This window comes from Ciconia boyciana, chromosome 3 (assembly GCF_034638445.1).
Source record: "Ciconia boyciana chromosome 3, ASM3463844v1, whole genome shotgun sequence".
NCBI classification, from domain to species: Eukaryota; Metazoa; Chordata; class Aves; order Ciconiiformes; family Ciconiidae; genus Ciconia; species Ciconia boyciana.
Genome location: NC_132936.1, coordinates 6,254,610 through 6,282,492, shown reverse-complemented (window position 1 = coordinate 6,282,492; position 27,883 = coordinate 6,254,610). Strand labels below are relative to the sequence as shown.

At 38.8% G+C, this 27,883-nt stretch overlaps 1 protein-coding gene across 6 annotated transcripts in view; it reads left to right on the top strand.

Moving 5' to 3' along the window:
- SUPT3H (SPT3 homolog, SAGA and STAGA complex component) overlaps positions 1-27,883 on the top strand; it is a 286,673-nt gene that overhangs the window by 130,219 nt on the left and 128,571 nt on the right. For all 6 annotated transcript variants that reach the window (XM_072858342.1, XM_072858338.1, XM_072858339.1 and 3 more), the window contains exon 3: positions 13,488-13,572. In XM_072858342.1, coding sequence (XP_072714443.1) covers positions 13,488-13,572 — 85 coding nt within the window. The remainder of the gene's footprint in view (positions 1-13,487; positions 13,573-27,883) is intronic.

Here is a 27,883-nt window from a genome sequence, read left to right as displayed (position 1 = left end):
TTCCACAGTTGGTTAACGCTTATAATGTGTATATATACACAGTGAAATGATGTTTTGAGTTCCTGCTCTCCTCATCATTTTTTCGCCCTGTCCTCATGAGAGCAGACTGAAAATTCATCTCTCTCAGCTTTGTTAAATTCCATTAGTGTTTGGGTATATTGTTGAGATGAACTTTTTCCTAGAGCAGAAATGACTGATCATAGTCCAGTCTGCATAGTCTAGAAAGACAGTTGTCTCATTTATTTCCTGAAAAACGGAAACCCTTTGTGAATGAGCGAATGGAACAAATTATGTTATACAACTGGAATAAATTATATCTTTTTCCTTTGCCAGTCATAAGGATTTGTAAAATTAATTTAAGACACTTAACTGTTAGAGTTTGGTGTGTTCTGATTAGTATACAATGGTACTGAAAAGGGTTCTTGCCACAGCTTTGTGTTGGGATAAATCTGCTGATTTTCAGCAGTTAGAAAGTGTTTACAATAGTATAAGAGAAAAAAAGAAACCCCAAACAAACCAGGGTGAAGTCTATCGTTTTTTGTTAATGAACAGGACTTTTAAAAGCACCTAGATAACATAGCTGCCCATAGCATTTACTTATTGTACAAAATCACGCTCATTCTCAGCCAATGGGCATTGTACTTACAACAGTTTACAAAGAGTAACCAAGTTAGTTCAGTGAAACCATATGTTTCCCGAAGAGTATTCTGCAGAGCTTTTAGCAAAACTTAGAAAATTAGATTTTGATGGAATTTAAACATATTCACCCTGAAAGATATGTACCTATAAATAGTTTGTTGGAAGTAGACCTGTATAGCATCTTGCATCAAAATTGACAACGCTTTGCATATTGACAGTTCATAAAGTAATAGACCATGGGGGAGGAAAAATATTTTAAAAACAGTTTACTCGAATGCATTTTCTAAGTTGTGTTTTTATATACATGAATTCATTTTTCATGTCTTAACTGTAGTCATAAAAGTTTAAGTATGGATAATCTTACAACACTTTCTGCTTGAAATCAGACTTTAATTTACATATTTATTCTTCCAATAACATAATATACAGTATTCTGCTTTCATTTTATGTGTGATATGGCTCATGAAGAGAAGTCATGGCGACTGGGGGAAGTTCCTTCCTGAGGAGTGGAAGAAAGCAAATGCCATTTCTGTCTCCAAAAAGGACAAGAAAGGAGGATGCAGGGAATGACAGACCAGTCATCCTCACCTTGATCCCTGGGCAGATCATCTAGAAACCATTTCTGAGCCTGTTAAGGATAAGAAGGTGATATGGAGTTGTCGGCATGAATTTACGAAGGGGAAATCATGTGCGACCAACCTGATAGCCTTCTATGATGAAATAACTGGTGTATAAGGGAAGGGAAGAGCAGTGAATGCTGTTTACCTTCACTTTAGCAAGGCTTTTGACCCCGTCTCCTGTAGCACCCTCATATACAAGCTGAGGAATTAGATAAATGGATGGACAGTGAGATAGACTGAAAACTGCCTGAAGGGCTGGGTTCAAAGGGATGAAGGGCTGATATTGGGAGCATGAAGTCCATCTGGAGGCCAGTTACTGGTGGTGTACCCCAGGGGTTGATCCTGGGGTCAATACTGTATAACGTCTTCGTTAGTGACCTGGATGATGAAACACAGTGCACCCACAGCAAGTTTGTTGATGATACAAAACCGGGAGGAGTAATTGATAGGCCAGATGGGTGTGCTGCCATTCAGAGGCACCTCAGCAGACTGGAGAAATGGGCCAACAGGAACCTCATGTAATTCCACAAAGGGAAATCCCAAGTTGTGCCTGTGGGGAGGAATAACCCCAGCCACCAGAACAGGCTGGAGGCTGACCATCTGGAAAGTAGGTTTGCAGAGAAGGCTGGGGGGGGTCCTGGTGGACACCAAGTTGGACATGTGCCAGCAATGTGCTCTTGTGGTAGCATCCTGGGCTGCGTTAGGCAGGCTGTTGCCAGCAGATCGAGGGAAGGGATCCTTCCCCCCTGCTCAGCACTGGTTAGACCCATCTGGAGTGCTGGGTCCATTGCTGGACTCCCCAGTACAAGAGAGACATGGACATACTGGAGAAAGCCAGTGAAGGGCCATTAAGATGATTAAGGGACTGGAGCATCTCTCGTACAAGGAGAGGCTTGAGAGAGCTGAGACAGTTCAGCCTGGAGAAGAGAAGGCTCAGGGAGATCTTATCAATGCCTATAAATACCTGATGGGAGGGAGCGAAGAAGACACAGCCAGGCTTTTTTCAGTGGTGGCCCGTGACAGGACAAGAGGCAGTGAGTACAGATTGAAATACAGGAACTTCCACTTAAACATAAGGAAAAAACTTTTACCGTGAGGTCGGTCAAATGTGTGGGAACAGGCTGTGCAGAGAGGCTGTGGAGTGTCCGTCCTTGGAGATACTCAAAACCCAACTGGACACAGCCCTGAGGAAACTTATTTGAGCAGGGGAATTGGACTACGTATCTCCACATGTCCCTTCCAACCTCAGCTGTTCTGTGTTTCATGGAGTAGCAGTGGTATAGTGGCATCTTCTTTTTTTTCCCTTTTTTTTCCCCCTTCTGTCCTGCAAGACAGTAATTTTCCAGGTATGAATATGAATTTATTAAGGCAAAAATTGGATACAAATTCCTTACTGCATGTATTATAGTGTATTTAAAGAAGCATTAAGAAAAGTTTCCATTTCTAAAGGGAAAACTGAGGATATTTTTGGTTTCTACAAGTTATTAAAACATTCAAGATCAGCTTAAGAACAAGATTCAGAAGGTTCGTGCTTAAACAAAACACTATCGAGTCAAGACAGAGTGACCTCCCATGGAGATGGGAGACTTTAGCATCTCTGAAATTCATTCCCTGAGGATTTTGTGTTATTCTTGATTTATGCTGACGTCACTGAGGACAGGGTTTGTCTTTATGTGAGAAGAATCGGACTTTTTATTTGGCAAGATGTTAGACATTGTTAATCCTGCTGTCTGGCAGACCTCACTATTTAAAAACTCACGGTGTAAACAAGTTACTTCCATTTTTAGGTGAACAAAGTTGCTCTTTCAAAGGTCTTGCCTTGTATAGATCTTAGCTTAGTGGAACAATGAACTTGACTGATGCCTTTGGATGTTGCTTTCCACCATAGTAATTGAGAAGTATCTGTAGTGAAGACCGTTAAGTAAGCATTAATACGTTTTCAATAAGCTCAAAATAATTATTGATTATGAAGTATCTTCCTGGTTTTAGAATTTTAATAATTATAAGCATCAGTGAAGCTTATTTCAGACTCCAAATATAGAGTTCCAACAGCTGTCTGTTAGTTGCAGGTGACATACCATTTTAGAATGTGATCATATCTCATTTTTTAAGTATTTTAAGTTACATAATCAAGATTTCTTTTTGTGTACTTGTTTAACATCACAAGACCCCCCAGTTCTTGGTTAAGCTTAGTTTTCAGCGTTTCCAGCAGTAAAACTTCTGTTCCTTCTGAGATGGTTACAGAGAGGTTTAGCTCTTTTTTTCAAATGTTTTCCTTCTAATTTGCTCTGAATGTCCCTTTTCTAAATTTTATCTCTTTACTTATCACAATGTACTTTTGAATAATTAAATGGTATTATGTAACGTCTCTCCTTGTTGTTGTTTATGCTTTTCCAATATCTGCAGACATCATCACGGCTTAAGTTTATAATGAAAAAAACCCATTTTGTAGCTGACATTTCCATTTCTTCCTGTGCTTGCCATTGTCACTGCCATACACATTTTGGAAAAAGTATTTTCCTTAAGCTGAGTTCCTTTTAGTAAAGATTCAATAATTTAGTAATCAAATTCTTAGAGTTAAAATTATAATATTTAAACAAGTGAATAGGACGTCTCCACTTGCTGAATGAGTAGTTGGTAATTAATTTTAGTAACTTCCTATAGCTTCACTTGGCTTCATGGAAGTAGGAGAGCGGGGAGTTACTGTTGTTGACATCATCAGGGTAGTGAGAGAGATTCCTCAGTTATTAGACAAGAAAATTGTCATGCAAAGTGTAGGTCTAAGAAAGGAAAATGTGTGGTCTCCCTCCAAGAGTTAGAGAAGGTATTGATAACGCTTTCAAGCATTATAGAGACACAGGAATACTACCCAGGGATGATGGGACAGGATGGGACGGACGGACGGACGGAAAAGAGCTGGTAGAGGAAGCAGTGCTGGAAGAGACTTTGAAGTCAGTACTAATGAACTCAACTTTATATGCAAAATAACGTAATGACTGTTACCCAGTTAGCGAAAAACTATATAGCCAGTTATCTATATACCTACCTACATATCTACTTCGATATACAAATTGCCTAGTCTGTGCAGCTGTATACGTATGAGCAAGTTCTAGTCTTGTGTCAGTCATGCTTATTTAAATACATGCAGGGTTAGCAGTTGGGACTATTTTCAGTCAGTGGCAAAGGTGTTAAAAATGCAGGATTTTGGCTGGAATTAAAGCACTGAATTTAGTGCCTGAAATATAGGTACTTCTGCGTGCATCTGCACATCTCCATCAACTATAGGAAATTTAGGTTTTTCTGTGTATTGTTCTGAGACATACCTTGGGGAGCTTAATGATGTAAAACTCAGCAATAGTCGATAGAACAAATCCATGTAGTTTTTCATAGACAGGAGAAAGTACTCAGATTTGGGCGCTGGGGAGTGCTCCCAGGTCCTACAGTTTACATGTAATATATGTAGATGAACATATACCTTCTGGTTTCCAATGTCCTCTGGAGAGGACTGCTTGAAATTGGGAATTGTGGGCTCTGTTGCATTCTCCGTTAATTGTGGACATAAGAGTAACCATATAGATTAGATACGTTCATTTTAAAAGGCAGCGTGATTCACAGTTGGATTCTTGCATCCTCATATGAGAGAATGAGGCTATTCTACTCCTCTCTTCTTCGGTTTCGCAATAGCATGGCTGCATCCTGAAGTGATCAGAGTTAACACGGAGTAGCTCAGTGCAGCTGAAAATAGGGGACCTCATTATTTGTCCTTGCAGCTCTTAAGTTAGCACCAGGAAGAGTGCCATCCTGGAGTAAAACGGATGCTCAAAATATCCAGAGTCTACTTTTTCAGCTGTTCTTTCTGTAAAAAAATCTGTATGCTTTGTTTTTATGCAATTTGGCACTTAAATTTGTTAGTACTTTTCTGTAATGGGCTTAGTGCAACCTCTTAGAAAGTTTACACCACCCCTGTATTGGGGAGAAGCTGTATTTGCCAATGTTAGTGTAGACCTTGCTTGATTATAGAGCATATGGACTGCACAAACTGAAGTCTGTGATATCGCTTAAATCAGCATTTCTGGTTTCCTCTTCACATTTAGGACAACTCCCCTCAGTACTGAGTGGTAAACGCTCCCAACAAGTCAAAAGTCATGGAGAAATGAACTCTCCCATTTGATCCCTTTCTCCTGATAGACCAAATGACGGCTTGGTTTAACTCTCCCAAACACGTCTCGGTCCATGCAGTGCAGTTTGCCTTGGTCTTGCCCAGAGCGGGTGATCTGCTCGGTGGGACTGTAGTCTGTGCACAGCAATTGGAGTTAAGGAGCCCTGGAGCCCGGAGGGTGTAAAGTGCAGGCAGGTTATTTAGAAGTTGCCACACAAGCTTTTTAAAACCACTGTCGGGTGATTACTGATGTACCAAATAGCACAAAACAATCTGAATCTCCAAGAATTGCTTCTTGCAAAATGCTAGTATTTTCTTCCAAGTTTAGCCACTGAAGGTCTTGGCAGAAAAAATTTAGAAAATAACCCTAATTTTTGTAATTTCTGTATTAAAATTGCTGTAGGCTTTGAATGCTTGTTTTTATTGTAACTTAAACATGATTTTTTCTAAACTTTAAAGAAAAAGCTAACGCAGCTACAACTTGCAGTTTGACTTTGTCTCTCTCAGACTAAATCCTGGTAAAGCACTATGTTCAGTGTGACGTATGAAACCTATGTAAACTTAGTTTCATTAATCCAAGCAGATAAATATATTAACCATGAACTCTGATTGGAATTAAGATTACCTTTTCTTTTTACGTGGGCTTTGGTGGAAGTTACCTGGTGAGCAGATAAACATATAAATAGCAATATAAATTCCAGTGCTTTTTCAGGTAGAGCTGGTCGAACGTGCTGGTTAGCTAACATAACTCAATGCTTTAAATTGTTCTCTTTTTCATTAAGCTAAGGCAATAAGCAAGCAAGATTATTTAATTTTTAAATTAATGTCCCTTTGCTAAATTCACTGATGGTATGAGGAAGGAATGATGTCTACATAACAACAATCCGTCACATCATCTCTCTCTGATATAATGTATCGTAACATAAAATAGAAATAATTTTCAGACCTCGTTGTTTATACCTCTTTGCCCTATTGCAATCATCGTTTTACTTTGGGCAATTTCTTCCTCCTGGATTTTGTTCTTTCTTTCCTCTTCCACTCTCCGTACAATGTGTCCTTCTGTGCGTGTCTAATCAATTTTCTGGTTTGGCACCAGTCATCTCTTTCCTTTCAGACTCTACTTCTGCCTAATTTGTTCAGCAACAGCTGTAGCAAACAAAATGGAGAGAGAAGAGCTAGCTTTAGCTTTGGAGACTTTGAAAAAGGTACCGTCCTTATCTTATTTTCTCTGGCGCGTCTATTGCAAGGACAGGCTCATTCCTTTGCTTATCAGAAAGAAACCTTTTTGTGTCATCTAAGGGACCAGATCTCAATATTTTTATATTTGTCTTCAGAGTCAGCCCCTTCTGGCACCAAGCTGAATTACTTCAATGTATTGTATTACTGATTTTCCAAAGTTTGTTGTTATTGATTTTTAGTGATTTGCAGTGCTTGTCCTTCTGGTATTTGAATTGCTGGAACTTTTCTGGATGTTCTTGTGCTCAGTACTGTAAAACTGATTTTCTTTGTCACCACCTGGCTGTCAGGTCTCAATTTATATACTTAGGAGGACACTTGCTTATAGTATGGAAACATCTCTGAGAATTAATATGCTGCATATTCCAAATGCATTCTGGCCAAACAGCTGACAAAAGAAATTTACTGTGTATTCTTACAATACTGAGAAGATGTGAGCCCAGATATTATCCAGTCCAAATGTATCTAGTAGTTGATTTGTCCTCTGTGATTTTATGGGATCCTTGCCTGGTTTTAGATTTGTAACGGTGAGCAATTACGTCTTGATCATATTCTGCTTGGTTGGTCAGGTAAAAATGCAGGGTGGGAATCAGCTTGCTGGTACAGACACCCAGGTTCAGATGTCAGCAAGTAGTTGTCTACGTGTGAGTTAAGTCTAGTCTCTAGGTTCCCATTATGTGTTGGCTGAACACCTTCCAAGCTCCTTTGATTTCTTTTGGATCTCTTCAGTATATTTTTGTGTGTGTTTCTCCATGTGCAAATACTTGCCTTCACAGACGCACCTAGTCCGAGTCTGATACTTCAACAGATGTCCTAAGTTAGGAATTGCTGAATCCAGTAGCCTCAAGCTCAGTCATTCAATGCTGGAGAGCCTCAATCCTCACGGGCAGAGACACACACTCAACAGGTCTCTCGAACAAGCCCCAGGCCCCACAGTCTCCCCAGCAGCTAGTGTGGACCTCCTGGTTCCTCCAGTAGCCAACTCACAGACCCTCTGGTCTCTCCAGTATCTAGCCCAGATTTATGGCCACTTTGATATGTGGATCCCAAACCTCTTATCCTACTCACCGTCTACACTCCCACATACACAATGTGCACCCACTCAGGTCTTTCCCGTTGCTGGCACAGCAGGCACGTGGACCCCTGTGACCCACAGTCCCACTCCAGTTGCAGACAGGAGCAAATAAATATCTCTGTGCTGAGGACAGAAAGAAGTATCTGCTTGCCCTATGTGAGATCTTCAGATGCATAAAAACTCCTCAAGTCTGGAGGTCCCATTTCTGCTGCCGCAAATCCTTCATGTAGAAACAGAAAAGGAAAATTGTTAGGGATTTCTAGAAAAGAAAAGAAAAAAAAGCATATTTCCCACCAGTCTACCTCACTGCTTTTATACTTTTCCTAGGCTAGATTCATCAGATTTATTCAAGGTGGTAAATTCCACATGAGTTGGGGCAGCTTTGTTATGGTATGAACTCAATAGAAGCCCCAGTAAGGGAAACTATTTATTCTAGCTTAGTGCACTCCCAGCCACCCTGGTTATACTTCCTTTCTGGCCAGGACAGCTTTTCAAGGCTGTGGAGGATGGGAGATTGCAGCAGCTTTCTGTCTCCAAAAGTCTGCTCTCCTGGTGGTCTGGCCACCTGGAGAGCTCTGCATCAGGGTTTTTGAAGCAAGCCTGTGCTGTGCCTGGCCCAGTACCTTTCGCAGGCATTTAAAACGCTAAGAAATGGAGCAAAGTAAGTGCTTTATCTATTTCTGTAGCTGCCCAAGATTTTGAGGTTCTTACAAATGTAGGTCTCTGCACCATGGGTAGCCGTTGTACCTTAGCATGTGCCAAGTGTGTGTGTTTACACATAGCATGCCATGATACTTCATGTAGGCATTTAGTGGCTTGGACATTTACCCCTTTTGATGAGCCTGGAAACATCATTACAGGAACTTAAATAAATTAGAAATAGAAGCTAAAAGTAAACAATAAAAGAGCTGCAGCAGTCTTTTTTTTCCTCCATGCTACTATTTTAATCCTCCTGTGAAAATCCGGGTAAGTTGATCACTCCCTTGTAAAAATGTTTCCTTAAAACGGACAAACCTTTGAAACTGGATCTTCTAAGAAGGCTTTGTTGTTGTATGACATGTCTAATGGGTAGATGCTTCTATTATCAGGACAGTTTTCCATATCCTTTTACTGTTTTGATGCGCTGCTAATGATATATTTTGTTATATTTCTTCTTCAGTATTTACCTGTGGGGAAACAGCTCTTTTCTATTTTCAACAGAATTTTTATATGTTTCATAGGAAGACTTATTTATACTTCTAGCGAATGGAAGGTTCTTTAAAAGACTCTCTAATGAACCGTTAAAAGCAAAGCACATGTGAAATGAAATTCGTAAGTTATATTAAAACATCAAGTTCAGGTTCAGTTCCCAGAAGGAAGGGCACCAAATTTTGGTTTCCTTTTTTTTAGGGTTTTCTTTTGGTTCTTAACCTACCTCGTATTCTGCTACTTGGCAAAAATCTGAGCCCCTTGACTCCTAGTTTAGTGTTTATTCTGCTATGCAGAAATACAATGGCAAAGGTGAAGAAGAAAATGGAAGGTTTTACTACTTTAACTGCTTGTGCATTTGTAATTATTACCTCTGGTAGCAGAAAGGGGTAAAAAAAAAGGTTGTGTTTGGTGTCTTACAGAATGTTATCTTCTAAGCATGTTAGAATCTAGAGCTGATGTCAAGAAACATATCAAATGCTATACAAATACGATTAACAAGTATCAAAGCTTTGAAATTTTTTTAGTGTCTTAAAAAAAATCCCGTATCCATTGCAAAGAAAAAGGAAGCGTCTGTGGGTAGGTGTGGTGGTTTTTACTTTTTGCTGAAACCACCGTGCCAGTATCTAGTTTTCTGTGTGTGGGAAAGAAGCTGGCAGAAGTTACGTGGGAAAACAGTGGAGGCAAACTGAGATAGAAATAGCTTTTGAAGGTAGAAAGAGTGTAAGCGAGGGAGGAAGAAAGTAGGTGCACCTGGAACTTGATTTTCTATGTAATCAAGTAGTGCAGTTGATTTTTACATCTCTCTCCTTCATGTTTCAGCATCAACTCTGACATATCCTTTAGCATCAGAATGGAGCAAAAAGATGTGATATCTGTCCCCTCTCAGATCAACGTGCTGCATCTTGGTTGCATCTCTTCTCCTTCTCGTGCCATTTAGGGAGCTGATGGTGACTTGTGAGAGAGACTGCTAGATGCAGGCAGGGAGGGCATCTCAACGTAGAGGCAGCATCCTGCCTCCAAACCAGAGGTTTGTTCTTGTACTTCGTCGTCTTCGGAAAAGAAAACCAAAAACCTTTCATTTGTCTGTGTGGAATGCTTGGTAATAAAACTGTGAACAAAATAAATTTCTGTTCAAGGTGATAATGCTGGCAACCAGGCATTTACTTCTCTCTTACATAATGGTTTTATTTTGCATTTTAAGTCTTAAAAAGAAAGAAAAATTCCTTTTAAATATTAAAAGGCCTGTAAGTAAGAATGAACAACATATTATGGTTGTGATACCTGAATTCTGTTTGGTTTTATATACTTCGTGTGATTAGAAAAAGAAGTAAATTTCCCTGTCAATTTACTACATTTTTTATTAATGCACCTTAACTTAAAAAAAAAGAACTATACTATGTTTTATCCTATATGAGCACTTGTTTTCAATCTGAGATGTCTTAATATTATTTTACATTCCAGTGTAATATGGTAATAAACATTTCTATTTTTATATGTATTTCCTATCTAATATCCAGGTATTTGCAGTTTATAAAATATTTAACAAGAACTGGATTGTTTGCTGTGCTGTGCTTATAGTCCTAGGAAGTAGCTGTCGTCATAATGCATGTACATCTGCACTCCCGCATAACAGGGAGAAAATTGAGTTGTGCTCATTTTAGAGATGTTGTACAACACATTATTAAACACAACCATCTCTTTAAGATGCTGATAGTCTCAACAAGAGAGGCAAATGATAGGGCACAAATACAGAGTGTAATTTCCTCATGCTGTGACTAGTATCGTACAGTGGGTTATGCTCAGATGTTGCCCAAGTAGTTCTTGTTGTGTTCTTACACATATCAAGCTGAAATTTAATATAATTAAAATTTCAAATGGTGTTTGAAAAATACTGGATATAATTTCATTATTAGATTAAAAAAAACCCCTACTATATAACTCTTTAGTTTTTAATAGATAAAATATTGTTTTATTTTATTGCAGGGTAGAAGAATTCTTTTGTAAGGAAATAACTGATATATTCAGTCACCTGTGGAGTTTTGAATCTTGCTAGTAAATAAAATGTCACTATTTTTGTAAGAAACTGTAGTGTTATTTTTAGCCTGTGCTATTTCATTTACAGTTAATATGTTTCACTATACCATTTTTCTTATTTTAAAAACTCATGTTTAGGAGGAGAGAGAACATTTTTTTTAGAAATGCCCTGAGGAAATATTTGAAAGCATAGCAAGCTGTCTTTCGCTGTAATGATATGACTGGAACAGCATTTTTTTTATTTTTATATGCATGTAATGATAAGGTATGTTCAGTGAGCCAACGTTGGGCCCCGTTGACACCATTTTGGAATTAACAGCTTTAAGTTTTAAAAATAATACAGCCAAAAGTCAGATACAGAGGGACCAAAAGTAGAGCAACCAGTAAACCTTTAGAATGGTTAATGACTTTGATTTCATGAGTGCCTTTGATTTCATGAGACTTCCATTGATGGATAATTTTCTTTCAAAAATATTGTGCGTGTTTTAAGATGCTGGAGTGCAAATGCCAGATACTAGATGTGAGCAAGGTTGTTCTGATGGAGAGATTCAACTTTCATGAAAGCTCTGATGTGCAGGTGTCCAGGCAGCTGTAGACCATAGCTCTCCACCAGCCTTGCACTGCATATAGGTGATGTAGGAAGTCAGTTGAGCAAATTTCTTGAAGTAATTTACCCAGACTGGCTGGTTTTTGTTCGCCACAGTTCTGGGAAACCAAGGGGTTTTGCTGTCACAGAGGGAGAGAGGTGTGGATATATGAGGCAACTGATGTGGCAAGAGGAGTATCCCATTTTTCCAGAGCTCTCTTATCACTTCTTTATACCATCACAGTCACATTTCTCTGGTCCTTCACGCATAGGTAGCAGGACAAAATTTTGCATATACTATGAGAAAGCCTGAGTCAGTTCTTGATCCTATTAATCATAACATGGAAAAAAAGATGCCCATCTTTTTTATGTAAATAAAAGAACTGAGATAAGAGAAAGTGAAGGATTTTGGTATTCTTGAATCCTCATCACTTACACAAATGACTGAGTAAATAGGCAAAACCAGTGTTACTTATTAATATCATCCTTCTTGACTAGGTAGTATGGTTGATACATTGAGAAATTGTTTCAAAGTTGTGTGTAGCACAGAGAAATTTGTGAAGGGTTTCAACATATGCATATATATATATATATATATATATATATATATAAAACCAGGAACCATACCTTGAATACCCCATTTCTGCTGTGCGGGACTGAACTGAAAATGTAGGGTTTGGAAGCAAAGAACAGACTGTAGTCAACTAAACCGAACAGCATCTTTTTGCACTTCATGTGATGAAGGGAAGCCACATAGAGTAAGAGACCTTTTCCTTTCTCTAGACTGTAGTTCAACTACCCAGATGAAGGTAGGGCTTAGGGAGGGCTTTAAGCTCTCTAGACTCACTGAGCTGGACTGATTAGGCATGGAGTTTGGTTGCAATCCACAGTCATTTTGGACACTAGAAGACCTTCACTGGGTCTTCAACTGCCCCTCTGAAAGAGTGCAGCTACCAACAAGTAGTAAATCTGTCAGCCCCACTTGGACTGCTTAGATGTTTCAAATTAGGTGCCCCTGTACTCTGCCTGGATGTGGAGCTGAAGCACCCTATCCCAGTCTCCGATGAATAGTTTCACAGGGCTTTTGGGGCATTGTATAGGAAACGCTCAGGCTCTGCAGTGGGTCAGAGGTGCTACAAACTGAAGGTCTAGCATGCACATTTTCTGCGGCGTCTACAGCCCCTTTTAATAGGCTGGTGGTGGCCACTGCCTGTCCCAGATCAAAGGAGCAATCCCAGCTTTAGCTGAATGACTAGCAGTTAAGACAAGTGTAGAGAGCAACTTCTGGTATTTCTTAGAGAAGATAAAGCCTTGCAAAAAGCCCATCATACCAATTTATCATTTAATGATTCCTGTGGCAATGACTTAGCCTTTTGTTTGCGATATTATATGAACACTATCATCTCTTTATGACCTCCTGTCATTTAATCTTGCAGTGTAGACTTTAAGAGCCTCTCATATATTATTATGTATACAATTTTTTACCTTTAATTCATAGTAGTTCCTTACGTATCTTACCACTGGCATCTAGATTTGAGATAAAATACCTGTTAGCATTTTACCTTTTAAAATAGTTACTTGGTAATTTTTTAGGCGAAGAGGGTTGCAAATACAGAATTACTCCTAGTAGTGCACATCCTACCGCTTTGCCTACTCTTTTTTTTTTTTTAAATGTTCCTACAAACTGGATTTTCCTCTGTTTTCCTCAAGTTTTCAGTGTTTCTCACCATGTATTCTAATATACGTTCTTGCAGCAATTTTGTTCCTTCAGTCAGATTATTTTGGTTTATATTGCTTGCACCACACTGGGCGATCCATTTCCATACATATAGATGTATTAAGCTTGTTTTTATTTTTCAGATTTTTTTCTTTTTATTTTGCTGGAGACCACCTACTTTGTTTCTTTTTAACTCGTTTTCATAACCTTGCAATAAACCTTTCTTTCAGGTTTTCCTTAGGAGATGCTCGCAAGCCACTCCATGAAACTGCAATACTGGTGGAAGACATCGTCCACACTCAGCTGATAAATTTGGTAAGAAAATAGCTTATAAAATAATCTTCACTCTAAAACTGCTTGAAACAGCATGAAATTTTCATGATCAAATGACTAAAAACAGATTGTTCTCTTTTTAGAAGCAAATAAAACACAGGAACTGAGGGTGACGTTCTGTCCTCAGTGATCTGTAGAAGCTGCTGTTAGGCTTGCAGATAGAGTGTGTGCACTTTGCTTATGGTTATAAACTGTATTTCTATGATATCTGCAACCCACCTAACCTTGGGAATAAAGCTGGTTTATTTTTTTTGTTGAAAACTTCAAGTTGTTAGAAAGAAAAAACTGGCCAGTCATCTGAAGACCTCATTGCTAATTTTTTTCTGTTCTAGTATTTGTGTTAATGCATTATTTGCTTAATACTTATGTTCTAATATTCTTACTATTTGATGTTTTGATTTCTGTCAAAAAATAATTGCATATTTTCCCTTATTGAAAGCCAATGAAAGTGGTGTATAAATGAGGCTGTTTCAAATCTCATCTGTCAGAAGCAGCTCTAAATTTGAACCTCTCCATAGTTTTTAATTAAAGTTCAACACCACCTCTTAAGCGATCAACGCCGGTATTTTACACTGTGGCATGAATCTGCCATCTGGCATTTTGTACACAGAGGTATACTCTTATATGTCCCCTGTAGCTTGGGTAGCATAACAAATGTGTTTTTCTTATTATAGTGATTCTTCAAATGAAATTACCAGCATGTATGGGTATGCACATTATATGAAACTAATGTATATAAAGAGTACTAATACATAACTAATATTTACATATGATGAATCCCTGGATCAGCTAGAGCTTTGAGCTGCAAGTTCCCAGATCTTTTCTCTATAGTGAGCCCTTTCAGCAATCAGAAGGTTTTTTAAGTTTCAAGCTAGGTTCTGTTACTACATTAACTAGAATGAAAAACTTTTGTAAACTGAGAAAATTCAGAATGGGGCAGACCACATATTATAAATATATGTGTGTGTGTGTATAGAATATATATTTATGTTTTATATACATCCATATATATTTTATACATAATATTTATATAACTATATATAAAATATTTTAAAATAAAAATATAATATAAATAAACCTCCCCCTGCCCACTCTTTGCCTGCAGGCAGGTGCTTTCCTTGAGCTTTGCACTTAATCCAGCAACCGTTCAGTGGCTTCCTGAATGGCAGCAAACACTTTGGAGGCCCTTCCAGCTCCGGGTTAGTCTCTGTCTGCTCATACCTCTGAAGCCCGGCGGTGTATCCCTGTCTCTGCAGTCTCCCAGAGTCTTTGTGCTGTGGCTTCTTTACTTATTGTGCTCCTCTTGGTCTGTCCTGAACGTGCCCTGTGGCTCCTGGGGAGGGGACAACCTCTCTCCCCCCTCCGGAGGTTTCCCACTGGTTAAACATGCTGCTCCGGGCATATATTTGTAATTCTTATTCTAGCTCTAACTGCTACAAAATAACATTTTCTTTTTGTTAATGACCCCCTTAATTTATGCAAAGCGATGGTTGCGGCTTCGCTCTTCCTTTAGCAGTAATGTGGTGAAGAGTCTGTGCTTTTACGTCCCACCGAGGCTTAGCTGAGCTTTACATCAAAACGTGCGTTTTGAGAAAATGCAACCTGCAGCCATGTGGTCTTTGCACTTAAATCAAAGCTGGGCACTTACTTGGGGAATGACCGTGACCCGGGGTTAACCCCGCGTGGGGTGTAGGAGCATGTACGATTTCCTGACAGAAGGAAGAATGGGAACGGAGCGGCAGATAAACAGCTTTTCTAACCTTTCCCCTCTGAGCCCACGACAGCGCTTTATTTCTGAGGAAGTGAAAGTATCTTTAATAGCTCATTGCTTTGACCTCTGACATTCACATGCCGGAACTCTTAAATCAGGAGCTTTTTACATGCTCCGGACTTCTGATAGGGATTTTTGCACATTTGTCATCCTTAATAACGGCACATCCTTATTGAGCTGTTATTATGTATTTATATTAAATTTTCACTTTAGATGTAGGTGTTCGTGTGGGTATATATTCAGTACAAGGAAAAAGCTATTTTTATAATTGAAGCTGACTGCAGATGTAAATTTATTGCTTACTGCCTGGATTTTGTCATATTACTCATCTTAATGGACTACACAGTTCTTATTATGTAATTTAATGATTTCTTCTCAAAATTCATGTCCATTTTGCCATCCATAATACATGTTTAAAGCTAAACTGTGGAAATTACTTTTATGCCTGCAATAAAGCTGGCGCGTTGCATACATCTTTCATAGTAAACATTTGTAAAAAGTGCTTATACTTGTTGATTAAGTCCAGGTTTGAGCTTCTGAATTAAAAAATAAGTTGCCAGCGTGATTACCTTAGGTTGGTTGACTTTTGATATCTCAGGGGTTTATAGTTCCAGCTTCCTATTTTGAAAGTTGATCTGAACTCTATTAAACCAGGGTCTGGTTTGGACAGATTTATACGGTCACTGCTTCAGACCACTATATGCTTCATGAGGTCCGGCTGCTATAGCAGATGACTGCACTAACAAGTCAAATTCTTGAAAAACAGACATTAAGTCTGCATCACATTTTATGATTGATTTTTTTGGTGTGTTTTGAACAATGTGTACACTGCTTTACATTAAGTTAAATTCTGCTAAAAGTGTATACCAACGTATAGAAGGAAATGAGCATCTCCAGAGGATGATTCACATCATCCTAAAATAAGTTTCTGAGTTAGATGAGATGAATCTCTTGAGGAATTTATTTCCTCAGCTAGCTAATAAAGGGATCCTTTGGTGGCTTGCTGGGGTTTGAATATCTAGGGGATAGGCATAGAAGTTGAGAAATAAATTCCATCCAGTTTGTGTCAGACTGCTAACATGAGTTTGAAATTTTTTTTGCATATATTGTAATTATAATAAATGTTTTGTTATTTGCATATCAAGCAATATAAAACCACCGCCCCCAGAATGAGAAAGTTCTGTACATTTTTTGTTCAAGCATAATGTATTTGAAGAGCACAATGAATTTAAGTTTTAATTTGAAATCAAATTCATTGTTGACTGATTGTGTTTGTTTAGTAACTGATCTATATGTATTTATAGACGCCTTAATATCACCCCTAAAACTGTATTTATTTATGTATGCTAAGACTTAGAGGTTCCAATCAAGGCTATATTGTTCTTTATGGTTAAGCACAAGTAGTAGATGTCTGTTACAAGGAAAACTGTGCCTACAAAAAAGGTTCAACAGGGAATGCAAAAAGATGTTAATCGGAAGGGGACAAGCCTTTAAATTACTTACCATTTGAAGTGGAACGAGGCCTCTTTTATTTCGTTCTTTCATCATATCCAATACAATTTTCATGTGCAGTAAGAATGTTTTGAAGCATCATCTGCTATAATAATCTGTTAATATCTATTCAGACCCTTAGAAAGGGAACTCAAAGATCCTGCTTTAGGACAAATCAGTGTTATTCAGCACTTAGTTACGGCCTCTTTTTCTTGACAAAGAGAAATGGAATAGGAATTCTTCTTGGTTATTAAACTACCATTGAGAGGTTTGGCATCAAAATAGCTGAAGTCTTGCACGTACACGGATGTAAAAGCATTTAGAAATCGTTTCATGTAATATTAAAGAAAGAGGAAAAGTCTCTCCTCACCTTGTCCATCTCTGTCCAGAATTTTGTCATAGTGGGCTGGATCATAGGAAAATGTCGTATTATTAGACTAATATTAAAAACTAAAGATCTCTTAGTGTCTTCTCTTGATAGGGTCATAGCTCCATGTTCGTGCTTCAGATGTCATGTTCAAAGGCTAATAGACAATAAGATCATGATGTGCTACTTACATCGAACAGGCTATTAAGGAGTTACCTTCCTTGTGCTGGAAGGTATCAAATGGGCATTTATTATCTGAGTGAACTACCAGCAGTTTACTCTCTAGACATGCTGAATATGGTAGTAGTAGTACAGACGCCTGCTTTCACAGAATCTGATTATTCAATTTAGCGCTCGATCTGAACTTCAGTCCTTTACGTTTTGTTTCTGAGATATCGAATGGCGTCTGGGAAGAGAGTAGATTTTTTTTTCCCCAGTGAAAGACATTTTAGCAGTAGTAGAGTTCAGCAAGGGGATATGAAAATTTACACATACACACACCAAAAATACAAATGTGCTTATAAACAGCAGAGCCCAGAAGTCCCTACCTACTGGTAAGTAACCTTATCTGTCCATGAAAAACTGGCTGCTCAGAGGGAAGGCCACAGCTCATTGCAACAGCCTTGGACCGCATCCTTTAAATGTTTTTTCCGCTGGAATTCTTTGTGAAGTGTGATAAGTCATGGCGGAGACTGTAATGAATGATAGAATTCATGTTAACAGAGTTGTGGTTTACTCCCTGTCAGCTAATGTGTGTCTGCTAGAAGATGGACTCTTGATCTCCTCAATTGATGTCAGATTATTTAAGTCAAACCCACTTGGTTGGCTTTTTTAGAATGCAGTACTGTCAACTTAAAGGAACTTCAGTTGATCAAAATCATGTTGTACGTGATATCTGTTGGGATTTATATGATCACTTACTTTTGTCTTCATATGGAAGAATTTAATTTCATACAACTTGTGCTGCTTCCTAATACTTATTAACATTCCACTCTTGCTTCCTTTGTAGGAGCATGATTTGGGTCTCGTGTTACATATATGCATATGTGAACACTTTGCATATGCACATAGATAATTTAATTTTTTTCTGATTTATTGATATTGGAAATTAATTGTCTTACACAGATAATATAGCTAATTGAGAATCAGTCCTTTGGTCTTAACCGAAGCACAGAACACAGGTCAGCAGGTGAATAATCTATACTGGAATACATATATTTTTTTAAAATGTGGCAGTAATTCATAGGTAGAATGCTTACAGTGAGATGCAGAGACTCAGCAGTATGTCAAGTCCTGAGTAAGTCTATAGTAAATCCATCATGTGGAGTAAATTGCTTTTTATAGTAGGGACTTAAATAAAGATTGGGTAGTCATTTGCCACAACTAGGAAAAGGAATGGTGAAAATACAGAGACAAGCATAAGGATAGGTTTACTGATACGAAATGATAAGTACTTAATCATGATCAGCGTGAATTTTATATTTTCAAAGGGCTGTACATTTTCTGGATGAATGCGGTGTGCTTTCTTCACTTCCCAGCTTTATTCCTGCAGCTGTTAACCATTTTATTGCAGTTTAAAGTGAAAGGAGAAGGAGGAGGGAAAACTCACCTTCACTTGCCCATCCAGAGAAATCTACAATGGCAAGGGGAGAGAGGAGTAAGAAAAAATGAGGATTTAAACAGAAACAGGGATAAAGCCATCGTGGTTCTTTACAGCCTGCTCTTACAGTTTTTTTTTAAAACCAAATCACACTCGTTATTCATTCACAAACTGGATTAGTCATTTTAATGTATGTAACCTCTGTGCTGTTCTGAAATCATACAGTTCCAGGTTTGTTTACTGCGTTTTTGAACTGTTAGACCTGTAACCTTTATATACGTACATGTAGAATTTCTGACATTCCTTTTAAAAAAGAAAGAATTGAAACGAGCGTGTTCGTTAACGAAAATTGCCCACTGATAAAAAGAAACAGTGTGAAGCACTGTTCACTCTTGATCCCAAAGTTACATGCAACTGTCACTTATGCCACCCGAGTAACGGGAAAAGGCCTTGTTTTATGAGTCTGTTTTAAAACAGTAATAAAGTTTCCTGTGCAGGACATTAATTAGAGGGGTTATCAAAATAAGACAAACTAATATAATTTGTGATTGTACAAAATAAAGGAAGTTGAGGGTACCATAGGGACCTAATGAATCACAGGATGGAAACAATCTTCTGGCTAACTAAACATTCAGACTTTGTACTAAGTCATAGGGTGTATATACAACTCAGCAAACCGGAACACGCTGTGTGTTTACATGAATGGGATAAAGGAGTTCACAAAAACCATCTGGGAAAAATCCTTCGACTATTCATTCTGTTCCTACTGTAGAGTAAATTAAACAACATGCATACATTTGCAGCAGATGCATGGCACACCTGCCCTGGAAGAAAATAAGTCTGTAATATAAAAAATTCCTTGTGTACTAGCAATGGGTATTCCCTGGATACCAGCTATGGGACCAGATGGGATCCACCCAAGGGTACTGAGGCAGCTGGTGGAAGTGCTCACCAGGCCACTGTCAATCCTTTATCAGCAGTCCTGGCTAACCGGGGAGGTCCCAGTTGACTGGAGGTTAGCAAATGTGACGCCCATCTACAAGAATGGCTGGAAGGAGGATCTGGGGAACTCCAGGCCTGTCAGTCTGACCTCGGTGCTGGGGAAGGTTATGGAGCAGATCATCTTGAGTGCCATCACACGGCACGTACAGGACAAGCAGGTGGTCAGGCCCAGTCCGCATGGATTTATGAAAGGCAGGTCCTGCTTGACTAACCTGATCTCCCTCTACGACAGGGTGACCTGCCTAGTGGATGAGGGAAAGGCTGTGGATGTTGTCTACCTAGGCTTTAGTAAAGCCTTTGAGACAGTTTCCCAAAGCATTCTCCTGGAGAAACTGGCTGCTCATGGCTTGGATGGGCATACGCTTCCCTGGGTAAAACACTGGCTGGATGGCCGGGCCCAAAGAGCTGTGGTGAATGGAGTTAAATCCAGTTGGCGGCCGGTCACAAGTGGTGTTCCCCAGGGCTGTATGTTGGGGCCAGTTCTGTTTAATATCTTTATCAATGATCTGGATGAAGGGATCGAGTGCAGCCTCAGTAAGTTTGCAGATCACACAAGTTGTGCGGGAGTGTTGATCTGCTTGAGGGAGGAAGGCTCTACAGAGGGACCTGGACAGGCTGGATCGATGGGCTGAGGTCAATTGTATGAGATTCAACAAGGCCAAGTGCTGGGTCCTGTACTTGGGTCACAACAACCCCATGCAAGGCTACAGGCTTGGGGAAGAGTGGCTGGAAAGCTGTCCGGTGGAAAAGGACCTGGGGTGTTGGTCAACAGCTGGCTGAATATGAGGCGGCAGTGTGCCCAGGTAGCCAAGGAGGCCAACAGCATCCTGGCTTGTATCAGAAATAGTGTGGCCAGCAGGAGTAGGGAAGTGATCGTGCCCCTGTACTCGGCACTGGTGAGGCCGCACCTCGAATACTGTGTTCAGTTTTGGGCCCCTCACTACAAGAGAGACATTGAGGTGCTGGAGTGTGTCCAGAGAAGGGCAACGAAGCTGGTGAAGGGTCTGGAGCACAAGGCTGATGGGGAGCGGCTGAGGGAACTGGGGTTGTTGAGCCTGGAGAAAAGGAGGCTGAGGGGAGACCTTATCGCTCTCTACAACTACCTGAAAGGAGGTGGTAGAGAGCTGGGGGTTGGTCTCTTCTCCCAAGTAACGAGCCATAGGACAAGAGGAAATGGCCCCAAGTTGCGCCAGGGGAGGTTTAGACTGGATATTAGGAAAAATCTCTTCACCGAAAGGGTTGTCAAGCATTGGAACAGGCTGCCCAGGGAAGTGGTTGAGTCACCATCCCTGGAGGTATTTAAAAGCCGTGTAGATGTGGTGCTTAGGGACATGGTTTAGTGGTGGACTTGGCAGTGCTGGGTTAACGGTTGGACTCGAAGATCTCAAACCTAAATGTCTCTGTGATTCTATGAATGTGCATTTGTTAGCATTTCCCATGTGTGATGGAAAAGAAGAGAAGGAACTTTATCTCTAGCAGGAGGTTGTTAATTGTTCTCTGTGCGTTTACATCATTTAAATGTGGTCGTTATTTTAATTATGTTATTGCACTGGTAGGAGTAAGTTTTTTCTTTTTTTTCTGGTTTTTTAATGAATTAATATCTTTGACATTAATTTTTGTGGTTGCCATTCTCAAAATTGATTTTGGACGATTTGTATTTTTTAATTTTTTGAAAGATTTTTGTGTGACTCTAAAAGGGTGGGCTCTTTTTTTAAAAAAAAAAGCTTTTTTGTTCTATTTACAGACTAGTAGAGTAGGTTTTGTTGTTTTGAGTATATTTTTTTCTGTACGATGAAAAAATTTGAATAGACTTAACCCATTCACTGCCATTCTAGAGAGATCAGATGCTATTACTCCTACACCAAAGGAGCTCAGTGACAGCGTGGCTATCACTTCTGAGTGAAGGAAAGCACTGGTGCCACATCAGGCACAAGACACTGTTTTCTCAATTTATTGTTAAAAAAAAAAAATCTTTTCTAATATTTCTTGATTGGCAAGGACTTGACTTTAGATTACTTAAGCAAATGGACAGCCTTTCGTCTTTAATATATTAGAGTATTATAGAATGTCTTTTAAGGAGATGGTTTATGGAAAATGTAGATTGGAAATGATGACATCTTTTGTGTGACTTTTGATGAAGTCTTGCCTTTTCTTCGTTGGTAATTTATATGAAAGGTGATGTCCTGAGTTTTCTACTGTAAAGTTAGCTGCGACTTGTTCACCATATTGAGACATATTTATTCTAAGCACAAAATCTACTTCTGGAGACAGTTCAGGAGTCCAGTCAGGGATTCTGGGCTCTCTCTGTGCTTTCTCTTAAGATGAGAAAGCTCTTACTTGGTCAGATGTTTTCTTTCCCATGGATCTTTCTGTAGAGTCAACACGTGCTATGAGACAGAGCTGTTGCTTTTTGCCTGGTCATGCAGAGATGCTGCTCAGGATCCAGTGGTGATGGACTTCACTGATCTAAAAAGTGGAAAGACTAAGTTACTATTATTCAGAAGCCTAAAAAAAAACAAACAGAAGGAAATGAATAATTATGCCCACATAATTGTAGCAACGTGTTCAATAGTGAAGAAAAGAATCCAAACCATTGACTAGATTGAATGGAAAAAGCAATGTGATCAATGGTTAAAGATTGTCTTATAGTGCATATAAAATATGAAGAACGAAGGTAGTGCAGGCAGCTATAATCCCTGTATTTCCTGATTTTCAGTATCAGTCTTTGGGCCTTTGATAGCAATGACATAGATTTATGTGTGTTGTACCTGTATGCGTATATATGTGTCTATATATACAGGCCTGTTTTTTCCACCATTAACACATCAGATTTCTGTTTAGGCTGTTGAGCAAGAGGAGTTAAGGATGTATGAAATTTCATTCTTGGGGGCTTTGGAATCTATGGCATTCTTAAACATATATATACTCAATTACTTTGGCTTCTGGGGCTTTTATGAATCAACTGATAAGCTGATCCCAGCCTGAGTTTCCAAAATACAAATACATCCTCTATTTATTTTTTTATATACTGTTAGGAGTATAGCACAGATTAACAGCTATTGAAATCTTGGATGAGCTGTGATGAGCTGAGACATTCAGTGTACAGATGCACTGTGTCCAGGGTGTGTTGGCTACTTATATTGATATCACGTATTATTTTTTGGAGCCCTATGAAATTTTAGGTGATTAGCTCTTTAGAAAAGAACAAATGAAAAAGTTGAGAAGTTGAAGAGTAATCATTAGATTTTTATTGCACAATATGATGCACTCTGGGGTAAATCAGTATTTTGTCAATGGTTTTACTCTCTAGTCTCCTTAATTGAAAGTGTTTATGACTGAACAGGCTTTTGCCAAGAGTATTTTTGACGTAGCCTAAAAAATGTCTCAAATCATTTAGCTGGGCTGAAATGAAGGAGCAGTCTTTCAGTCTGTGAAAAATCATGATTACATCCCAAGCTTCAGAAGTCAAATGGAAAACTAATATTCAGGGTTTCATTCTTTAACTTGCTTGTATGATGTAAATTGAATATTATAAATATATGAACATGTGCATAAAGTCCATATCTGCATGCAAAGACCCATCTTATCTACTAGTCCGATTCTGGCAGCAATTTGTAAACTAAATGAAAAGTATCTGAAATTTATCATGGTGTGCGACACACGGATATTTGATTAGGAAGATGGACCTCAAGTTAACTTTCAAAAGCATCTGTGTATCTTTGAAATCAGCTCCAGAATCCAATAAACAATGGGGTTTTAATTATTATTTTTATCATTTTACTTGCTTTATTTCAAATAAATGTCCAAATATGTTAACTGTCCGTGCCTGGCAGAGGGTAACATTCCTTCTGCTTTTCCTCTGAGAACCTGAGTGGATTCACTTGAATATACATAAAGGCAAACAAACCTATTTTTCTATACCTGAGATAATGATGCCTGATCATCTTTTGTGTCAGGGGACATAAATGGGCACTTCTAGGATGTGACTCGTCTCCTAAAGTAGTTATTTAACCTTCTGGCCATCCATTTAAAATCTGGACTTCTTAAGTGAAGCGAGAGGCGTCTCACCTCTATGACTTTAGACACTAGCTGTATTTTTTTGATATTTCATTTTTCATTGATTCTGTCAAACAAAACTGTAAACTTTAAGTTGTGAAAGACACAGACTGATTTATGGATATCTGTGGTGAAAAAAAGAGTAGTGTTAAATTCTGCATGCTCTTTAACTCATAAACCTTAAAGGTCATCTCAGAGTGTTTAACAGAGTAAATTCATTGTAGTTTTTAAATCACCTTATCTGATTTCAAGCAAACCTGATAGTTTCAGAATAACATTTTTTAGGAAGGTTGGCTTGTTAACAGTGTTACGCAGTTACAAGGAAATGTGGTCACAGCTGGTTCTGGTTTCTTAGCTAATCCACCTGATTGGAAACAACAGGTTTTTGATATTTTTCCATTTCTTACACTGACACCTAGTGTTCAGAGGTCTTGAGCTTCTAATACTGCACTTTGTTATTAATAGGTAACTGTTGATACTGAAGTTCTCCACCTTTGTCAACATCTTCCATTTCTGTTCTTCTTCAAAAGCAAACAAGAACTGAAGGCAAAGGTGTTACCATCATTCAAAAAAATTTTACTTTGGAAATACAAATAGTACACCACTACTGGAAAACTTGGCAAAACCTATTTTCCTTCTCGAAGCGCTGCAGAATTTGTTTTCTTAATGTTTAAGTGCTTTAGTTTTGGCAAATACAACTCTTTGTCTCTGTAAGTGTCACTGGCCAACAAAAACAGTGATAACAGCAGAAACCCTTAGATCAGTATTTATTTAATTGTGGGGGATGTCAACGCTCTCTATTTCTGTCTTCTTTTATCTTCAAGCCACGAGTTCTACCTGATAGGAGTGTTGATGGCAGCACAGTCCTTGAGTGGATGGAAAATAACTTAGACACAAAACCTAGCACAAACAATCTTTTATCTCAGACTTGCAAATAAATGGAGTAATCCAAGTATGGACTTTAGCCTGTTCCTCACAAAGACGACTGGCAGAGTAAAATTTACTCTCTAACTCTTATACCTGTGATTTTTCTCTATGTTAACTGAAGATCTTTCATCATTTAAGACAACATATTAAGAATTTTGTGTGGCTGTGTCTGAAAGTATCAATGAATTTTTGTGTTTTAGTGATGGGTTCCGTAGAAAAGAGAAACATATTCAGGCAGAGAAAAATAATATTAAACTTATCCTTGATTTGATCATTCTTCCCTTTTTCTTTTCATGACTTTTCTGTAGGTGCACCAAAAAGCTGCGTTTCTGCACCAAGTCGTATGTGTTTTAAGTTTCCTATACACTTAGTCCCTTGCCTTCTCAGAGAACCAGGAGGCAGTGATGATTCACTGAATACCCTCCTAGATGATGATCTCCTCTTGAGGATGCCCTTGATTCTTACCCTATTTCCTAACAGGCCAGAATTTGGCTATAAAAACATTCTCTTCCCATAAACTTTGGTAAACTGTATTAGCCAGATGTGACAGTTTAATTCTACTGCTTCAGGCTGAAGCTTTCCCTCCAGAGGTGTCTCTTTCCCTCCAGATCCATCACTTGCAAAGTCTGTAGATTCTTGTGCTATTAAGACCCAAAATTAAAGGAAAAATAATTGTTTAAGAGAGCAGTCTGGCTGGTTCAAGACTTTTTTGCATGAGGTGATGGAATTAGTGGCTTAGTCAGAAGAAGGCATAAAGGAAATAAATTTGAGAAAACATGTCAGGAGCTCTGTACCAGTTGATACAGAGATGATCCTCTCCCAAAAGTATAAGCTTTACAGTCAAGCTAATTCAGCTGAATTATTTTCAACACAGTTATTAAGTACAGTGGAATCCATGCAGTAGTTGTATTTGTGATTTACATAAATATTCCCAAGCTCAGTTAGATCTGCTTTCATACACTCTTCCTTTAAATTAGAACATATAATCTACCAGCTTAGACTGCCCATTTTCTTATAGCTTGGGTAAAGGCATTGTACTTCTCTGTGTGCACATGGCATATTAGATACTATACTACATCGCTGCCTATCAATAGTTTATATTCCTGTGAACCAGTCGTACTGTGCTTATTGGAGAAATAATCAGAGACAACAGAGAGAAATGTTACTTGTAGCATATCATTTATTTGACTTCTTTCAGGCATTTATTTTCAGGGTGAGGTGAATTTGGACCCAGAAAGTTGATTTGTCTCTAGTTACTACAAAGGATGCCTTGGGTGACCAGCTCAGATGTAGACATCTATGTGTAGTCGGATAACTCCCACCTGAGAGTGAGAGAGTCCCCAAGACAAAAGCCTTGAAGCATTCCCCCAAAAAAGGAGGATAAATGGCACTTCTGTGGTGGCAAAAGGATATGATAACAGTGTCAAAAGCAGCAGAAAAGTCAGAGAAAATAAAGACATACTGGAGACCCAGATTTCTGTCCAGGAAGAGGCACATAGTGTCCCATGTATGAACAGTTTCAAGGGAGGGGATTTATGAAAAGTCAGGCTGGAGCTGATCCAAGACAGAGTTAGAAGAGGGGAAGTCTATACATTAGCTGAAAACTGCATGTACTATGGTTTTTTACAGATGAAGAGAGAAAAAGAAATAGGAAAAGATTTGGAGAGACAGGCTGGACTGAGATACGGGTTCTTTAAAAGAGAATATAGACTGAAGACATCTGCATGCTGTGAGCAAAAGTGCCAGAGAGCAAATAAAAATTGAAAACTAAGTAGGCAGGATATGATGCATCTACTGAGGTGGGTCAGAGTTGGGAAAAAGGCCAGAAATTTATGACAAGAGAAGGTGTTCAGGAACAAAAAACTAAGTGCAGCTTTGTGGGAATGCATATATTCTCTCTTATAGCAGAAAAATTATGGAATAGGAAGCCTGAGATTCAGCAAAGAGTTGTTTAAAGAAGTGGAATAAAGAAAGATTAAAACAAACTTGTAGTGGAAGGAGTTTGGAAGAGGATCTAATGAGCCTCTCTCAAAGTGATCAATAGCAAGAGAACAGGAATAATTGAAATGAGAGGTAGAGAGTTTTGAAAGAGGAACTGTGGCTGGTGCATTGGAGCTTGCAGAAGGTCCGGTTTGGAGAATGAGCTTGGGAAGTGGCTTTACAGGACATTAAGTGCTGATGACAGGGAAGCCATCAAGAAGTAACAAATGGGGTGAGAATCGGCAGATGTGTTGCTCCCAAACTGAATTTCAGATGAGGCCAGAGAAAGTAGGTGGGTAATGATGAAACAGGTGGAACATGGCCCTTGGTGTCACCATGAAGGAGAGCACAGGACTAAGAAGAAAGGGAGAGACAGATTTTACATCCCAGCCAAGAATTCATGGTAAAATGGAAAGTCTTGTGACAAGTGCTTCTTCTGTGGACATCACCATACACGTGGAAGTCTGAATGTGTGCATCTTTGCACTGTCACATACATGCAAGCATATATGCATATATATAGAGATTAATAACGAGCACTTGTATAGTCATACACAGCCTGATGCTAATATATCAACTTCAGTATACTCACAAGATATTGCTCCGAGCAACCATTCTCACCGTACTCAGTAACTACTTATAATGTCTACTTCTTGAATATGTTTTTACATCATTTGCCATTTTCATGTTATGTTCTGCCATCATCATTCCAAATTAGGGGAAAAATTGGATCACTTTACTGATGAGAAATTAAAGTGCAAAGAAGACTAAGTGGATTTTCCCAGTGTCATGAAACAGATGAATGGCAGAGCTTAAAAAAGTCTCCTAGTTGTAGTTGAGAGGGAAGCTGTGCAAAGCTATTTTATATTGATGGTCTATGTCTCAGCCAATTGGATTTTTATTTGACAATCCAAAGGTGTAATAACTTTTATTGTAAGAGGAAGAAAAATACATCAAGGCTAATAAATAACGGAGGACCTACTAGGGATATGCGTAAATGCGTATCCTGTTCCTATGTATATACAAGCTTAATTGTGTCTCTTTTAATTTTGCTGTTTGATTCAACGGGATTGTCAGGTAATCGTCCTATTGAAAGAACA